This window comes from Nymphalis io, chromosome 7 (genome assembly GCF_905147045.1).
Source record: "Nymphalis io chromosome 7, ilAglIoxx1.1, whole genome shotgun sequence".
Lineage (NCBI taxonomy): Eukaryota > Metazoa > Arthropoda > Insecta > Lepidoptera > Nymphalidae > Nymphalis > Nymphalis io.
The window spans coordinates 8,395,716-8,412,213 of record NC_065894.1 but is presented as its reverse complement, the minus strand read 5'-3'; the positions used below and the strand labels follow the sequence as shown (position 1 = coordinate 8,412,213).

At 33.7% G+C, this 16,498-nt stretch overlaps 1 protein-coding gene across 1 annotated transcript; it reads left to right on the top strand.

Annotated features, from left to right (window-relative positions):
- The first annotated feature begins 548 nt into the window (after nucleotides 1-548).
- On the top strand, nucleotides 549-14,658 carry LOC126769752 (uncharacterized). Its single transcript, XM_050488670.1, has 14 exons — nucleotides 549-696; nucleotides 1,266-1,355; nucleotides 1,424-1,462; nucleotides 1,913-2,093; nucleotides 2,376-2,543; nucleotides 2,770-2,924; nucleotides 3,497-3,623; nucleotides 4,293-4,298; nucleotides 8,462-8,583; nucleotides 9,651-9,677; nucleotides 10,754-10,925; nucleotides 11,193-11,376; nucleotides 14,427-14,438; nucleotides 14,532-14,658. The coding sequence occupies exons 1-14, from the start codon at nucleotides 628-630 to the stop codon at nucleotides 14,656-14,658; spliced, it is 1,479 nt and encodes a 492-aa protein (XP_050344627.1). The 5' UTR covers nucleotides 549-627.
- The last annotated feature ends 1,840 nt before the right edge of the window (nucleotides 14,659-16,498 follow it).

Genomic DNA, 16,498 nt, shown 5'->3' with positions numbered 1-16,498 from the left:
AAACGCAAGGGACATTACATCTTATTTACTAAGGTTGGTGATGCACTGGCAATGGAAGGAATGCTTTAGAGTCCGTCTAACTCTAATAAATAATAATAATAATACTGAGAAAATAAGTCTAACCGTTTTGGAGTAAATGAAGAAACAGTACGGTCTTGCGTTGAATATTGCTCGCACCTTTGGGATGGCTCCGCTAAGTACCTACTCCGTTCGCATTATTGGCGACGTAAAGGTCACAAACACCCTCGAGCCTTTACAATTGCGTCGAGAGATAGCAGCGCTGAGCGCTTTCAATCGACTGTATCACTATATATATTCATAATATATATATTTATAATATACATCAAGCACAATATAGCCCTCCCTAATCAGAATCATTAATGCGTAATGAAACAGTTAAAACTATCAAAAATCAAATCAAAACAAGAATTCTGTGAGTAAAAACTTGCCAATTAGTAAAATATTTTAGTATTGTTTAAATTCTTATTACTCTCCGAGGTCTATTAAAATAGTTATAAAACTAAAACAATATTTTTTTAACGACTAAATTGCTTTAATGATTAAGCGTTTTGTACTTCCTAATCAAATACCTTAACTTACTGTACCAGAGTATTTTTGCTATACGGCATGAGTGTGAATTTGATTTGTGTTTTAATTTTATTCTTTATTTCTTTCTCATCTTGCGGCTATCAACCTGTTAGTAAGAATTAAAATTTATTTTCAATGACACAGTAATAGTGACTTATGTATGTCCTACATTTTATAAGTCTATCTAATATAATACTATTCCTCTAAGAAGTATTACTTATTCTTCGCTTTATTACTACTCTGCCTACTATGCAAACATGAAATATAGCCTAAAACTATATACGTGTACATACGTCATACATATATTTTACATATAATATTTATAATTAAACTAGTTCAATGACATAACCTTCTCATCAAAATAATTCAGTACCCTGGATAAAGGAGTAAAATAACCAAAGAGAGACTATACAAGTCTCTTTATAAAAAAAATATTTTATGAATTCTCATCTTTTACCTGATTAATAAAAATACTTTAAATTAATGAAAAGATAACTCTAAATATTGGTAAATAATGGCTTAAATTTCTAGCAATACAGCATTGATATTCTATACCATTTAAATTTTTTACCAAAAAATAGTTTATCAATTTTGTTACATATTAAATTTAAATATAACATAGTAAAAAATACGAGGTTATAAAGTAGCTGGTCTAGGCGTGTTTTTGTTAATTTTAGACGGGAGATGAAGTACAACCTGGTAGTGTTTTGTTACCAGCGACAAGACGGGGGAGATATTTGGCAAATATAGTGAGAAGACAAGCTGTCGTAAGTATTGTTTGACAACAAACTGGAATGCCAAAATAAAAATGTAACACATTTTAATTTTTTTAAAGGATGGAACAGGAATCAAGTTTAATAAGGATGCCGATAGAGTAAGTTTTTATTTGTAACTTTTTTATAATTTACATTATTAGCTTGAGCGATATGAGCTATATGAGTATCTCTTTCATATTCTGGACTATGCTAACGTTTACTACCTGATGCGAATGAGGAGTTGCTTAACAAATTAGAACGTTTTTAAATTATGCTATAAGGATAACGTTTTTAATTTATTTATAATTTATGCTATATTACTGAGTGAAAAAAAATCTTGGTACACAATTCTAACTTGCAATATAAATGAAGCAGTTTCTAATAAGGTTATTGCAATTGCTAATAAAAATATATATAACCTGAAGTTTCTGAAACGCTGGTCAAAGTCAGGTTAAGCTAGTTGACCTTTATGACAGTTAACGACTCAACAGGCGATCAATGAGCGTCATATATTTAGCTGCTTTTATTAGCGTTTCAGAAACTAGACATAAGTAAGATTAAATTGACAGATGAATGCAGAAGCGAAGAAAAAAGTTGACGTATTATCAGAAGAGCTCTTGCCGTATATAATAGCAGAACAAGAAAGACGTACGACTCTCTATAAAAGAATTATGACAGCTATACAAAACGGAGAAAAGGGTGTCACTATCGCAGAGATGAGGAGTAAACCTCCCCTCATAATAAGAAAAGGTCAGTAAACTAAACAATAGTTTAAAGGTGGAAATAAATTCTGATGATTACCAAAAATCATTTTAAAACGTTATTTATATTTCTTGTGCCTGGTATTACACGGGCTCACTCAACCTACAAAACGGAACTCAGAAATACTGAGTATTACTTTTTGACGGTAAAATATAATATGATGAATGAGTGGTACCGACATAGACAGACTTGCACAAAGCTTTACATTAAATAGTAATATATAAATTATCATATATATAAAATAATAGTATTCAATAATCTTGGTCTTAGGATTACTTTACCGGTGTCCCACTAACCTGTTGCCCAAAGAGCCAGATGGTTCTGGCTTAATAATGTGCGAAGATGAGATTGAGCCGACGCAAATTATGTATGATTCCTGCCTTAGTGCTGAGGATAAAGAGCTATATGTGGCTGAGAATAAATACTTCTTCTGTAATCGTAAGTGTATTTTAAGTTAACCACCCTTTCGATTTTTATTCATGTTTTTTTTTATGCTTGCTTCTTATTACTACTAAGATAAAATATAAGATAAAATATAAGAAGATTTATTAAAATCGGTTCAGCAGTTTCAGAGCTTATTGATTACAAGCAAAAAAAAAATCTTCATTATTATATTATTATAGATTTACATGGCAGTATTAAGACTAGTTGGATTTTTTTCCAGGTCATAAAATAGAAGGTCCGGACTTACCCCGTAACGGGTCTACTGTAATTGGTTGTGCACCTATTGAGAGAACATCCCTTAATTATACCACCAGTCGATGTGCGTTAGAAGCAACAGATGACGTCGTTGTTCATTATCGCTACTATCCGGATAGAGTAAGCAATTTTTTTCTAGTTAACCCGTAATAAATTCACTCAAAGAGTTTTCTGATTACGCTGATAGATGTTTACATACAAGTGTTATGTAGTTTGTCAATAGTTTTTGTTGTAAATTATAGACATCATCTCTTTGACAACTCAAGTTTTTTACCTTCAATTTGCTGAGTTGCTCGATAGATTTTGGTCATGTTGTTTGATCAAGATGAATTCTCACTTCTCACTAAATCTAGTGTATCAAAATCCATTTACATGTTTACATACAAGTGTTATGTTAGTTTGTCAATGGTTTTTGTTGTAAATTATAGACATCATCTCTTTGACAACTCAAGTTTTTTACCTTCAATTTGCTGAGTCGCTCGATAGGTTTTGGTCATGTTATTTGATCAAGATGAATTCTCACTTCTCACTAAATCTAGTGTATCAAAATCCATTTAGCAAAACTAAACGAAGTTAAACGAGTGAGTTAACTAAAATTATTTACAGTGTTAATGATTCCAGTCGATTACGAAAAATCTTATTTAGATATATATATTAGGTTAAAGTATTTTATTGCACCAATTTATTTATAGACTTATAAATTCGTCACGGAATTGGATCCAGATAAAGAAGTTTGCGATCATTGGAATCCTTGCCAAATTGGATACATTTTCAGTCTACCTTCACCAGATCAAGCGATGCTAGCTAGTGAATTGTGGCGTAAGTATTTATTGTGTATTGTGAAGAAATAGGGGAAGTCATATTCGGAGTTTATATTGTAAATAGATTATCAGACACTTATATTTTCACAATTGCTATGTTCTTCTATTAAAACAATTTGAATTTCGAATAATGACTATATATTTATTTCTTTGATTTAACAGCCACAAAAATAGTTTACATTTACATAAAACTGTTTTGTTACGCAAGTTAATAGGTACCTCACATACTCGTAAATGTTTGGACTAAATTACAGACTGTAAATGACTCACTGCTCGATAAAGGCCTTCGCTCCAATTAAGGATGTTTGTAGTTATACCGCCATGCTTCTCCAGTGCGGGTTGATCTGACAGAATTTAATCGGCCACAGACATGTTTTACTTCATCGCCGAACTAAAGCCCATAAAGCCGGTTGTGCTTACACTAATTTGTACCCCCGATCTTCGGCTAAACTCCAGGTCCTTTATCTATACTAGGTCATCTCAGCTAGACCCAGACGTAACTTTAGAAAGCTTAATGTACCTATTGGATTTCTGATTTAATTCACATACATTCTAAACTAAATTTACTGAAATTGGTTACAGATAACTTTGGTAAGTTTTTATATTACACCTCTTATGTAATCTTATAAGGCTTTTTAAAAATGTGTGTACCGTTATTTTTTCACAGTTGAAGGTAAGTCGTTATTTTATTAAAATTAATATTTTTTTTATTAATTTCACATATAGAAATGTAAATTATTACCAATGTGTCTTATATTCTTAAAAAACACATTTATAATAATAAACATAATAACATTTTTATTTTATTTCAGATCATGACGGTAATTTAATAAATAAACATAAATACTCGTATATACATTACACTCATCATAAAAAACAATCATAATTATTAATATTTGTTTTTGTTTTAGAATATGAACGTAAGTTTATTTTTTCTACGCTGTGAAATTATTCAAATGTTTTAATAATATGTGTTTAAGCTACATAAATAATATTTAGCCTATTTTATTATAAAATATAAAAAAGAGCATAAATATTAATTATTATTATAGATGTATAAAAAATTAAGTATGTAGTATAATAATATTGGAATATACTTTTAATTGTTTTTTTTATGTAAAATATTCTCGATAGGACATTAGAGCTCATCGCCAAATGGGACTCTGATAATCTTGTTGAGTTTAATGCCAAGAAAACACAGGTATGCGCTCTCACAGCGAAAAAGTCAACATTTTCCCCTCTTCCCTCCCTCTGTGGTACTCCGCTGGTGATATAAAGCAAAATCACCATGCTGGGGATTGACGTTCGCTGCGACCTTAGTCTAAGGGATTACATCGAGGCTGGAGGCTTATAAAAACAGCTTCACGGAAACTCGGAGTTCTGAACAAGGTGCGGCGTTTTTTCACGCCACAACAACTGTGCCTGCTGTACAAAACACAGGTACGGTCTTGCGTGGAATATTGGTCGCACCTTTGGGATGGCTCCGCTAAGTACCTACTGGAGGCCTTGGATCGGTTGCAGCGACGTGCGATCCGCATTATTGGCGACGTAAAGGTCACAAACACCCTCGAACCTTTACAATTGCGTCGAGATATAGCAGCGCTGAGCGCTTTCTATCGACTCTATCACGGCGAGTGCTCTGAGGAATTATTCTCTCTAATTCCTGCTTCCCCCTTCCTTCTTCAGTCCACGCGAGCTAGTTCTCGATGTCACCGCCTAACTGTGACATCAATTCCATCTCGCACAAAGAAATTTGGCAACTCCTTTCTTTGTCGCACTACCAAAAAATGGAATTACTTACCAGCTCACGTGTTCCCCTCCTCTTACAACCCGGGTTCCTTCAAACGAGGCGTGAAGAGGCATCTTGCGGGCCGGCAAGGCGGGGACGGCTAGTACAGAACATTATTCCCGACTGTACTGGCCGTCGTCGCGTTTGGACTCTACTACCACTTACCATCAGGTGGAGTAGAGTCATTTGCCATCCCGGGGCATATAAAAAAAAAAATTCCTTTGCGCACAAAGAAATTTGGCAACTCCTTTCTATGTCGCACTTCCAAAAAATGGAATTCCTTACCAGCTCACGTGTTCCCCTCCTCTTAAAACTCGGGATCCTTCAAACGAGGCGTGAAGAGGCATCTTGCGGGCCGGCAAGGCGAAGGTGGCTAGTGCAGAACGTTTTTCCTGTCTGTACTGGCCGTCGTCGCGTTTGGACTCTACTACCACTTACCATCAGGTGGAGTAGAGTCATTTGCCCTCCCGGCGAATATAAAAGAAAAATGTATTTTAAAATTATTTATATTAATTAATTAATATTATAATTTATAAATACGTATATTTTTGATGTAGAATATTTTGTCGTCGAATAATCATATTTTTGTTTCATGTTTTTTTATTTCTTATTGCAGGTGATGGTAATTACACTAACGTAATTTAATTTATTTCATCGGTCATTTTTATTCTTATATTCTATAAATAAAATAAAAAAAAGAAAAAATGCCGTACAAATTGATTATCATTAACTTGAACATTTTTTTATTGTTTTAGAATTTGTACCACGTAAGTATATATTTTAATTTCTGCTTAATAAGCTTCTAGGCTTTTGTCATTATTAAAATTTATTTTATTTAAAAACTCATTACATCAATATCACAATTATTATATACCGAATATATTACTGATTCTTTTTATCCGACCTATAAAAAGGAAGGATGTTATCAATTCGATTTTGTTCTTCAGGTTTTTGTGTGTACTTAAACAATATGGAGACAGAAAAATTGTTTGCATTACATTTAAATTGAAAATTTCAAATATTAATAATATTTTATAAATTTAATTTTAATATAATAATAATATTTAAATAACGTCAATGAAAAGTTTTCAATGATAACATATAACGCTATTTTTATGGAAATATTTACAGCATGTTATTAAATTTTTAAAAGATATTTTTTACATATGACTATTTTTATTGATTTTTTGAATTTTTTGTCAATCAGCTATACCAAGTAAGTATATTTTTACTAATAGATCTAGGTCAAGATAGCCAAAGTTTGAGCCAGGGTGACCCAGTGAATCTTAACCAAAGGTCGTGGAAATGAATCTAAAAAGTATTACCGAGTTTTTGAATGAGCTTCATTATTTAATAACCTGCTTGTCATAAAAGAAAACATTGTAAATAAAGCATGAAATCCTGTGTGTACTAAAAAGAAAATCTGAAAAACTTAGTTGGATATTATCTATACTAATATTATAAATACGAAAGTAACTCCGTTACATATACTTTTACGGCTAAGCCGTAGTAGATTTTGATGAAATTTTGTATGAAGCAAGCTTAAATCCCAAAGAAGGACATAGACTACTTGTCATGTACTTGTTATAACAAGCTAACCTAAACGTTTTTTTTTTTTTTTCTCGCAGTGGAGACCTTCAGAAAGGTACCCCGGTCCTATGGGGGTGGAACCGGGTTATGTGGGATTCTTACCCACTAAAACCACTGCGATGGCCGTCCTCAGCACGGATCGGAGAGGCTGCGGGATCGAGTTGATATAACGCATCCGCGGCCTCTCCCGTGCTTTGCTCCACTCGTGGCTCGGCGGAGCTCTCATCAGGGGGCGAATTTTGACCCCCCTCCACACTCCTCGCTAGTCCTCCACGGGGCCGTCTGAAATAGGCCCCCACCTCACGCATCCACGGCCCCAGGGTTACGCCCTATCTTTTAAGCCCGGGCGTCTGGGCTATGGGAGGGCCGAGACGACGCCGTCGTCGTCTCCGCCGAGCAAGATCGGCCCTTTCCCGTTCCTGCTCCACCGTCTCCTTCTGAACCATGACGGTCTCACAGAAGGAGGCTACAGCCCTCCACGCCGATTCCCTGCGAAGCATCGCCGACACGATTGCTCGCAGGGACAGGTCTTGTCCGACTTCACGGACTAGGATCTCCCTCTCCGCACTCCACGCGGGGCACACCTCCAACGTATGCTGAGCGGTGTCCCGATCCACGCCACAGTGGTGACACATCGCCGTCGATTCGCGTCCGATCTTACACAGGTATTTTCCAAAACAACCGTGACTGGTCATTACCTGCGTAATTCAGAAGGTGACTCGTCGCTTTCATCTCATCTAGGCTTCGAAGGATGGCAGGATCGCTCCAATGACGCGTTTGCGTGTGTACCGTTCTTCACAGAGGCGGTCGCGCCACGTCGCAAGAGCCCTTTGGTGTTCCTGCCGCTTCAACGCCTCGAGCGCACTCGAAGTGGGCGCGCTTTCACTGTTCTGGCGGAGGATGCGGGTCTGTTGGTAGACCCTCACATCCATATCCGCCAGAATATCCAAGGGGGGAAAGCGCGCTGGGACGGCTGCCGCCTCGTAGGATATCGTGCGATATCCCCGCACTATGCGGATGGCCACTCTCCGCTGCGAACTTTGGATCTTAGTCCTGCAGCGGCGGACGCCCGATAGTCTGTGAGACCAAACGGGTGCCCCGTAGAGGGCCATCGATCGCACGACACCGGCATAGAGACGGCGAACTTTCTCCCTCGGTCCCCTGAGATTAGGCAGCAGTGTGTGCATGGCACCCGCTACCTTTTCGATCCGGGGGGCTAACCTAACCTAACCTAACTCTAACACCCAATAAGCGGGCGAAGCCGCGACAACAACTAGTATTTTATAACTTATTTATTATGACACTTAATAAACGCAGTCAAGTGTTATTATTATTCAAATCTTTACATTTCCAATATATATTTGTCCTGATTATTAATTAATAATGTATCCATACAATAAAATATATTTTAGTTATAAAAAATACATTTGTTTTATTTAATTACATTTATCAAAAAGGTGACAGAAACGAGGAATATGTTTCGCAGAAGTCTAAGAATTATACAAGTAGTACTAAAAAAGTTGTCATTCCCGAGGGCTACAAATACAACGATGTAGTGTTCACCAAGAAAGGAGCAACAGTAAGTTATTGCTTGCTTATTATTTATATGAGTATCATTTTCTTAACACGTTCCATAAAATAATATAACGATTCAACGAACGAAAGATTAATTGTCTTACATTAATAAATAATCTGATTGTATATTCGTATTACATTGTATAAAGTTCATTTTCTTAATATTAGGTCCTTACATATGAAATTAGCGCTTTGTCGTACTGACCACTTTGAGCTGAAATAACTCCTCTTTGGTTAAGAATTACAAATTCAAATTTATAAATTCATTTGAAGGGATTTGAAATCGAATCATTACTTGTGATGAAAAGCGCATACTGTACGATAATCGCGCAGAAAGAAGCGCTCGTCGCAATGGCTGAACCCTGGGGCCCTGCCAAGCCAAATGCTGCCCTAAACGAAAATTGACTCAGAAAAAGTTACTTGTGTGTGTTTGGTGGACTAGCGCCGGTGTCGTTCACTACAGCTTTCTAAAATCTGGCCAAACGATTACGACAGATATCTATTGTCAGCAACAGCAAATCATGAAGGAAGAACTAGCTGCTAAACAACCGAGATTGATCAATCGCTCTAGGCCACTGCTGCTTCACGACAACGCAAGATCACACACTGCACAACAAACAACCACTAAGTTAGATGAGCTACAAATGGACTGTCTGCAACATCCACCGTACGCCCCGGACCTTGTTCCAACAGATTACCATTTTTTCCGGAATTTGGAAAACTTCTTACAAAGAAAAAAATTCAACTCTGATGCGGCAGTCCAAACCACCTTCCAACATTTTATTAATTCTCGCCCCCATGGTTTTCTTAGTAAAGGGATCAATGAACTACCTATGAGATGGCAAAAGTGCATAGATAACAATGGTGCATACTTTGATTAATTAAATATATTTTACAAAAAAGAAATTGACTTTATATTCCTCCCGTACAAAACGCCAATTTCATATGTAAGGAGCTAATATTAAAAAAATGTCACGATTTATGAATTATTTTATTTAAGTAAATGTTTTATTTTTGTGCAAAATATGACTATACATACTATTTATTAATTCAATAATTATTATATTGCAGAGAAAAACTCATTCAGCTAACACACGGGTAACATATTTTTCTATTAAAAAAAATACGATTTTAAAATATCGTTTCCTCTCGTATGATTACATTATTTAGTTCCCAATAATAAAGACCAATCAACTGTGCAAGATATATTAGTGAAAGATAGAGCATAAGTGTTTGTGCAAATGCAAGTACTTCTCTATTCTCTCACCCTTATGCGTCTCTTATCCTCATAAAACAGGAATACATAACTGTCGGCCTGAGCTGATGCTGAGTATTTCTTGTGACTAAACCAAAGCTAAGGAGTGACGATTACATTACAAAACATATTATGCTGCATAGTATCCACCGCTGCTCCTAAAACTACTTATAATAATAACAACATATGTACAGATATAAGTATTATACAAAAAGGACTGTTTTTTATTGGTGGTATTTTACTGGTGGTAGAGCTTTGTGCAAGCTCGTCTGAGTAGGTACCACCCCACTCATCAGATATTCTACCGCAAAACAGCAGTACTTGGTATTGTTGTGTTCCGGTTTGAAGGGTGAATGAGCCAGTGTAATAACAGGCACAAGGGACATAACATCTTAGTTCCCAATGTTGGTGGCGCATTGGTGATGTAAGCGATGGTTAACATTTCTTACAATGCCAATGTCTATGGGCGTTGGTGACCACTTACCATCAGGTGGCCCATATGCTCGTCCGCCTTTCTATTCTATAAAAAAAGGAGTGTAGCACATACTTGAAATGTTTTAGTTTTTTGTCTAAAATTTAATAAAAAATAACTAACAATATTACATTTCAATAATAAAAAAAATCAATGTAGCAGATTTATTGTAATAGATTTACGAATGTTCCAAGTTGATATAAAATATAATATTAATTAAGTTTTACATTTAAAACAAATGATTTTTACTAATACATAAAGCGGCATTTTTTTTTGTAATGCTTAACTGAAAAAAATACGAAACCAATATGCATAAATCTTATACCCGAAGATGCAACGCGTTTCGGAGGAAGCTTATAATACGAGTATAATTAAATAATCTTTAAATTTTAAGCTATTGACGTGACGATCTTATTTCACTTGTTTCATATAATTGAAAAATTTTAGGTTCCTTTAGACCAATCATTATACACGGCAAAGATTAGCAAATGTGGACGATTTGTGAAATTAACATTACATTTTTCGGATTGGTCCAATGACTATTACGGCAATTATGAAGTTGAAGCTATAAAGAAAGCTGGGAAAGATTCACCCCTTTATCTTAAAGCGTTTTATCTAAGTAAGTTTTTTAATTTATATATTTTTTGATGTGCGTAATCTATTAACTAAATTATTAATGGAAAAAAAATATTCATGGAAAAAAATGCAACATTATTTATATATTATGTTACATAAATATAAAATGAGTTAAAGAAGAAATTATTGATCTAAGGCGGATTATTAATTGTTTAAATAATTTCCAATGAACACAAAAATGATCTAAAATACAAAGCTATGACTCTTGAAAAGGTTATTATTTTAACGCTAAATATTATTTTACTTCTAGCTCAAAGTTCAATTTCGATCCAAGCGCGATCTATGGAAGTCTATCTGGGCCAGAAAACCAACGCTACTGCTATACCGATGCGTTGCAGTCGATGTCAGTTCGGTTCTATTATGGTGCGGGCGAATGATGGCAGCATCTACGTTTTGGATACATCCAAATATCGTAAAAGACATTATACTGACAAGTAATTTAACATTTCTCTAAAACATCTTTTATGTTAGATGTCATTTGAACACCAAATTGAACAAAACATTTAATACAAACAGACAGATAACAATAGATAACCACTTGTTTTGTGGTAAGACAACAAGGGAAAACAATTGTCTTGATCACTTCATGTTAAAATTAGACAAAAACAAAAATTCTGCCCAAATCGCAGTCCTGAACTCTACCATCACAGACCATTATATGATATTTCTTTGTTTGGCTTCACTTACATTTAAACATAAAGCACATATGAACATAAAAACTATTGTAGATTTTGATGGGGCTCTTGTTAGTTTAGCGGAGAAAAATCTGTCAGAATTACTATTTTGTGATAACCCAATAACTGTAATTGAAAAGCTTATTCATAATATTGCTGAGTCCTTGAAAGATAACACCAAAACTATACGTGTACCTAAAAATAAAAGAGTTATAAAGCCGTGGATAACTCCCGGTATATTGAAATGTATTCGAAACAGAAATAGAATGCAAAAAAGGCTAAGATCAGACCCATCTAACGAAATTTTAAAAATCTCATACAAAAGGTATCGTAATTTCTGCAATAAACTTATCAAACAATTTTAACGAAAATACGACAGAGATCAGTTGGAAAAATCATCTAAAAACTCTAAAAAATTTTGGTATAACATTAAATCTATAACTAACTTGAACTGCTCAAAATCAGATAATACAGAATTACTAAACATAAGATCTTCTCCCACTGAATCTATTAATTATATCAATGACTACTTTGCTAGCGTAGGTGAAAAACTGGCCACTGATATTGTCCAAACAAGTGGTTCATTTTTTTCCAATACTCATACAAGTCAGTTAAACTCCTTTGTACTTCTTGATACAGACTGTAAAGAAGTACATGATGTACTTATGTCTCTTAAAACAGATAGTGCCCCTGGATGGGATAATATTCCAACTAAATTTTTAAAAATAGCTAAATTAGTGGTTGTTCCAATAATCTGTCATCTAACGAACCTTTGCTTTAGAAAAGGAATCTTTCCGTCCCTGCTTAAACGATCTATCATAACTCCCGTTCACAAGGGTGGTGACAGAGATGACGTTAGTAACTATCGTCCAATTTCCGTTTTGCCGTCAATATCAAAGGTAATAGAAAAAATTATAAATGTGAGATTATTAAACTATTTAAATAAATTTAAGCTTTTGTCAGACTCTCAATATGGTTTTCGTCAGGGCAAATCCACGGAGGACGCTGTTGAAGCTCTAACCTCGCACATTGTTAAGAGTCTTGACAGTGGTAAAAGGTCTTTGGCTGTATTCCTTGATTTAAAAAAAGCCTTTGATACGGTCTCTGTCCCCATTCTTGTGAAAAAGTTAGAAAATTTGGGAATCAGAGATACCTCGCTGGCTCTTTTTAGGGACTACTTGAGCGACCGAACTCAAGAAGTCAAAATTGGACAGTTTGTTAGTCGTGCCTCAAAAATAAGTTATGGCGTACCGCAAGGTAGTGTCTTAGGACCTACCTTGTTTCTAATATACATTAATGATCTCTGTAATTTAAAAATAAACAATGCTAAAATATTTTCCTATGCAGACGATACCGCAATTGTTTTTACACATACTAGTTGGACTAAAGTTAAAAATACACCAGAAAGAGGTCTCTTCACTGTCTCCTATTGGTTGAAGTCAAATTTACTGTCTCTAAACACAACCAAAACAAACTACATGCCTTTTTCCATCTATAATCGAACCCAGCCAGACAGTAACTATAATATTACAGTTCATGTTTCCAATAGTATTAAATGTGAGGATTGTAATAACTGCTTCATGATCAAACGAGTGAACTCTTTCAAGTACCTTGGTGTGTTAATAGATCAAAGACTATCATGGGATGCACAGCTAGAAGCTATAAGATGTAGATTGCGTAAACTAATTTGGATATTTAAGATGTTACGCCACAAAGCCTCTTGGGCCTTATTACATAAAATATGTAAAGCTTTGGCGCAGTCAATATTGGAATACTGTATTCCTGTATGGGGAGGAGCTGCTAAATCTAAGTTCATTGAAGTTGAGAGAGCGCAAAGGCTTTTGCTAAAAGTTATCCACTTCAAGCCATATCGCTTCTCAACGGACACGCTATATTCAATGAGCCAGATACTTACTGTCAGACAAATGTATATCCAACGTATCATTCTTAAAGCTCATAAATCATTAAAATTCATTAAATCCAGTTCATTAAACAGAAGAATAAAACATAAAATTGCTGAAACGTATGGTGCTAAGATTACTTTTGCTAGCAACCAATATGTAACACGTTCTGCCTACCTTTATAATAAAATTAATAAAATTCTAAACATATATCCCGAACAATATTTTAACGTCAAACAGAAATTATTTGAATGGTTAAAAACAAAAACATACGATGACACCGAATTAATTCTGTTTCATAAAACATAATCTAATCTACTGTAATCTACACATACACCCACCTACACATACACACACACACATACACACATACACACACACTAACACACACACACACACACACACACACACAAACACACAAGTAAAATTCATTTTGATATAATGTTAGTTTACCTACTGATTGTGAGTTTTAGTATATAGTAAGATATTGTTTATTCTTTTTAAGAACATGGACAGAATTGTATGTTATGGAAGAGCGGGTCCTTCTGTCACGAGTATTATATTATACTCACTAAAGGGTCCCAACCTTTATTTGCTATGTACAACTTGATAAAGAATAAACTATTTTTTCATTTTCATTTTTCATTTTCAATCTTTCATTTACAGACGTAGTAAGGCAGACGTAAACAAATGAGCAACTTTTTGGTTACCTTCGCTCATAGACTCTTTATGCTAATGAAAAGTTAATCAACTAAGATGCTATGTCTCTTGTGTCAACTTAAACATATGACTACTAGCAGAGTAAGAAATGTAATGATTATGCGTTTTTGAGGTTATAGTTACACATGATCGTACAGCAATACAATGTATTATGATTATTATAAATAATCTTTTTATAAATTTTTACAGACAAGGAAAACGGTATGTATACAAATTTATAATAAGAGACAGAGTTCGTACTTAAAATAAAGAAAACGTATCAGTTAATAATTAAATTATTTCGAACTGTTTTAGTCAACTTATATTAGAAATTGAAGTTGAAGGCAATACGCCGCAAGGTTTTGGCGATTACTTTGCGCTTATGTATAATGGGGATGGTTACGAAGAAAAAGTACGACTTTTGACTGTTTTGTGTAAGTAAAATAAATATCTACATTTATTTTAAAACGAGATATTAAGCATGAAATAAATATTTATTTATATATATAATTTCTGCTAAATTTTTATAGAATTAGAAAAACAACATGATATAAATAGATTATTCTTTTCATTTTATAGCTCCGGGTAAATAAAATTATTATGCAAATAATGTAGGTCCTTTTAAGATAAAAAATTAACTAAATTGCAAATAAAAGATTCAGGAAATAATTTGAAAACCCATTAATTTAATCACTTTTAATCTAAATAAATAAAATCGCTTTATCTAAAAACAATGTGACTAAAGTAAGCTGCCATTAATTGTACAAAAAATTTTAATTCCAGAAAAAGGTAACGCACGCTTTATATATACATATATATTTTTTATATTTATAAATGTATGGAAACAGACCCTTAAATACTAAACGAAATTAGAAGATCAATTGTCTCAGTGTTCATAACTCCACAGTATTCCCGGTATTGGCAAGCCATTAAGACACTTATTAAAAAAACAATAATTTTTATGCTCTGGCACGGGTTTTTGCGTTATACAGCCTTAAATCTATATACATATGTTGGCTTCGCCAACGAGGCAGTTGAAAGAGACCTAGTTTCTATAGTAGAATCAACAAACGGAACATTTTCGATCTTCGATTAGAGAATTGAAAATTAAGTCCTTACTTTTTTACTTTTACATTAAATATTAATATTGAAGCCATTTTAATAAAGTAATATTTTCATTTTCTTTGCCAGATACGGGTAATTATAAATTTTTGTTTTTGTTTCCATGTAGGTATTTACAAATTGACAGTTTATGGTTAGTTATTATAGTTAAGGAGGGCTATATTTTTATCTCGGAACCAGTTACAACTACTTGATTTTAATGATTTTGGATTTAGTAATTAAAAATACTTAAACCTTTATAGTTAAGAAATTGATGCTCTAGATCTTTATTTATTTTAAATTTTAAATTTTCTCAATTTAAAAAGACTCAATATAAATAAAGATATATATATTTTTTGTCAAACTTTCTCTATTACGTATATGACACTATTTGTTAATAAAATAAAATATATTTTTTAGAAAACGGTAAGTGATGAATTAACATTATTGGTATAGTTTACTTCATTTATTTATTACAAAAGTTAATAAAGTATTTCTATTTATGATTTTTTAAAATTTATATATATTAATTTCTTTTTATATAATTCAGGTTTTTTGAATATTGTCAAACAATAAAAATACTAATATAATTTCATATTTGTTTTGTCTGGCAAGAGTTTATTGGTTCAAAAAGCTTAATTTAATTTTTATTCAGGATTATATTTTTATTATTCAGCTGCTGCGGATTTTTGATTTGTATATATTTTTAACCGCTATGTGTTCGCGTTCCTGTACGACTCGCTTAGTTTGGTTAACATGTAAACTGCCACGGCTGCATTCGATCTTATTATACTTTCGCCGTTTGATATGGCAGGGTATCCTTTGGTGTACGTCAACATTTCGCGATATAGGTCAAAGAAATGAACAAAAAAAAATGAGGCACAGTTGGGGTTTGGGTCTTAGTCAGCTAGTCTTAACGCCTGCGCTTAACGCTTTTTGGTCTAAGACTAAGAGACTTATTGCATATAAGAGATGCAATAATAATTTTCCAGGGATATATTATTATTATTTAAAAATAAATTTATTCTATTCGGGTTGTAGACAATTCCATATTAGGATTATACACTCTCGTCAATTATACTACTTTAACTCTTAAGTCTTTAGCGATCGTTCATTTTTATTGAACCGGTAAATATTTTATATTCATAAGAATACAATTTGCCGTTTTTAATTATGTTTTT